This window comes from Loa loa, assembly GCF_000183805.2.
Source record: "Loa loa unplaced genomic scaffold supercont3.51, whole genome shotgun sequence".
Taxonomy (NCBI): Eukaryota; Metazoa; Nematoda; class Chromadorea; order Rhabditida; family Onchocercidae; genus Loa; species Loa loa.
In genome coordinates this window covers 272,582-275,570 of record NW_018108231.1, presented here as the reverse complement: position 1 = coordinate 275,570, position 2,989 = coordinate 272,582, and the positions used below count along the sequence as shown (strand labels likewise).

At 32.7% G+C, this 2,989-nt stretch overlaps 1 protein-coding gene across 1 annotated transcript in view; it reads left to right on the top strand.

Annotated features, from left to right (window-relative positions):
* LOAG_17235 (hypothetical protein) overlaps positions 1 to 1,062 on the top strand; it is a gene marked incomplete at both ends in the record, with an annotated part of 2,836 nt that extends 1,774 nt beyond the window's left edge. The window contains 2 exons of the mRNA XM_020449894.1: positions 446 to 557; positions 906 to 1,062. Coding sequence (XP_020306523.1) covers positions 446 to 557; positions 906 to 1,062 — 269 coding nt within the window. The remainder of the gene's footprint in view (positions 1 to 445; positions 558 to 905) is intronic.
* Between the last annotated feature and the right edge of the window lie 1,927 nt (positions 1,063 to 2,989).

The window sequence follows — 2,989 nt, the reverse complement described above, 5'->3', positions numbered from 1 at the left end:
CAATGACATCTGGTCGCATCGAAAAGCTTGGAAGGAACGAAGTGAATTTAATATGGCGACGCCCTAAAGCTATAGAGCAATGGGCAAATGCGCCTCAACCAAAATTGCTACTTTTCATGAAATTAATTGCCGCTGAATCTGGCAAAGAAGTTGCTGATGCATTCACGAAATTTAAAGGTAATCAATGTGAACATTATTTGGACAAGAAAAAAAATATGATAGTTGAAAGTCAATGTAACAGAACAAGAGGAAGCTTCAAGTATTACAAATTTCATCAATTATTAAATTTGAAACTAGTGAGGGAGTTAAAGATTAAAAAGTTGCAATGTCCAAAATAGGTATTTGGTTTGGAAGATGGACAATGAACATAACAAATCAAAATTTAAATATCATGATTTAAGATCGTCATTTTAATTTTTTTTTCGAAAAATCACCCAAATTTTAGCAATGATAGAACCGGAAGCGGGATGTACCACAAGCGATTTGCCTATTCATGAAGTGGTCATTAAATCGGTAAAAACTTCGGAACAGTTAGCAACTGATGGAAACGATTCTAAGTTAATAATAATTTACAAATCGTTTCAAATTGATATCTGTATCTCAAATTGATATCTGTATCTAAAATTGTTTCTAAAATTGCTATCCCTCTAAAATTGCAAATAGGAACAAATTTACCGACAATATTGGTGACAAATGCACTTCTGTGCAATCATTACTAAGTTGATCAAGTTCGAAACAAAAAGTGCCAGTCAATCACAAAAGCCAGGCCATATTATTTGTTTTCGAAACCAAGCTTTTAAAATCTTATTTTCCAGGCCTTGAAAAATACATCGTGTGAAAATTAAAAGATGTATTTAATTTAATAATACAAATTTCTTCGGAACAATACTTTATTAACATTCCAGAATTGGCACCGAAGGCGCTATTCGTCCGGAAAGTTTTCTTGAAGATCCGGATACACTATTTTGGCTTATTGTATTCCTGTGTTGTTTTCTCGGAGCTGTCATTCTGCAATCTATCAGCGATGGTGATCGCAGATCTCGTAGATACGATTCCGATTGATGATGATGCATTTTGCATTTTACGACAATGCTGCTTTCTCTATTCACATCCATGCAAGTGATAAGATTGTCTCTTGCAGTTTATCTTTGATACGAATGAATGATTTAAGCATTTTAAATGTCTAAAAGAAAAAAATTAAATTAAAAAAATTAAAATTAATTCTGTTGCAACATCAGGGAGAACTGAAACTGAACAAAATGGAATTAGAAAAGTTAATAGATTCATTGAATGCATAATGCTTCTCGTCCGATATGTGACAAGATTTAAAGTTAGCATTCTCAGCAGTATTTTCATATCAATTAAGTAATACCGTATTTTGAAGGTGTTACAGGATTCGGAGAAAATAATAATTACAATTTGAAGAACAACTAGGAGTTATAAGACAGGATTTTTATTTATCGAAAAAAAAATCATAAAAATTTCGTTCAAAATTTCATTGTTTTATATCATTTGAAGATTGATTAGCAATGCAATCAAAATCGAATGCTTAAAAGTAATGTATAATTTGAAAGTCCATCTTCGAGTACTTGCCTGATCGTTACATTTTTGTTATGGGTTTCTTATCACTGTGTTATCTTTCTTATCAGCACCCTTCTTTGGCACTGTTGTCAATGCTATTTCCTGTTATCACTGCTTGATTCATTTGTATCTTCATGAATAGCTTCCTCTTATCACTATTCCACTCGTAGTAATTGAAAATACTGATCAAAAAAGCTATCAACGAAATAAATAAATGATTATCACCGTGTCTGATAAGCTGAGTAGGGATGGTTATAACCAAAATAAGGCACTCACTGGTAATATCTTACGATAACGACAGGATTTGTGTCAAATTCTTTTGTTACCAAAATTGTAACTGAAACAGAAACTCAGAGAATGAATGCTTTGATGTTATGAAGAATGATAAAGCAGCAATTTGATGTTTCATAAAACAATGATGAGCAATTAACCTTTGTAATTCATTGGACTCAATTGAAGGAGCAATCATCGGTACCGGCTTTTTCACCTTTTACTTTCCCCCAAAAATATCTATAGACTAGTAAGATTGGAAGTCATGTTATCTAAAGGTTACTCTTATACTGAAAAATAACCTTTCAACAATGTTGTGGCAATTCCCACTGATTTCCCAGTGGTCGCAATGAAAACAGACTGATAATTTCATTGATTATCAAACTTATTCCTAATTAATACACATATTAAAAAAAAAGAAAAAAAACAAGCCATCTTTTTCAACAGAGAGTTTGGAACAAATGATGGAGATGAGATAGAAAAACGAAGACTAATTTAGTGGGAAGGACCGGGAAGTATTCCCGGTTCTTCTAAAAGTATCAGTGATCACAAAAGCTACCCGAAATCTCTTATTGTCAAAAGGTTAGTGAATGATTTCAATAGAACAGTGACCTGATAAATGCAAATACCTACCTAAATGTTGCAATCAATATTTAGAATTCCAGTATTTGCCAGAATTAAAATAATCCGAAATTTTTTTTCACTTATCGACCGTTATTTACAACGTAATGCAACGTAACGTTGTCGTTGGGAAAGCTAATCTATTGACTTCGTTTTCTCAGCGATACAGATTTATTCGGGATGTAATATTGTTCTTCCACAATATTACTAGTTAACAACAAGAAAGGTGTAAAATATATATGTATATATTACGCGGTGAATTGGTAAGCAGTGATAAATGAGTTATATAATAAGCAAGCGTTGTGATTAACTAACAAATTCCTTGTCGTTGCTTCGATGATAGTTTGATTATCGTTTTATTGATAGGTTACGTAATGGTTGAGATATGAGAATTCGTCCTTCGTTGAACTGGGGATATGTTGCAGGAAATAATTTTAGCGAAAAGGAGAGATACTGTAGTCTGTTGTTCAATGATGGTGGTGGATATGCGAAGAGGATGTTGCAGTTTGCTTGATTG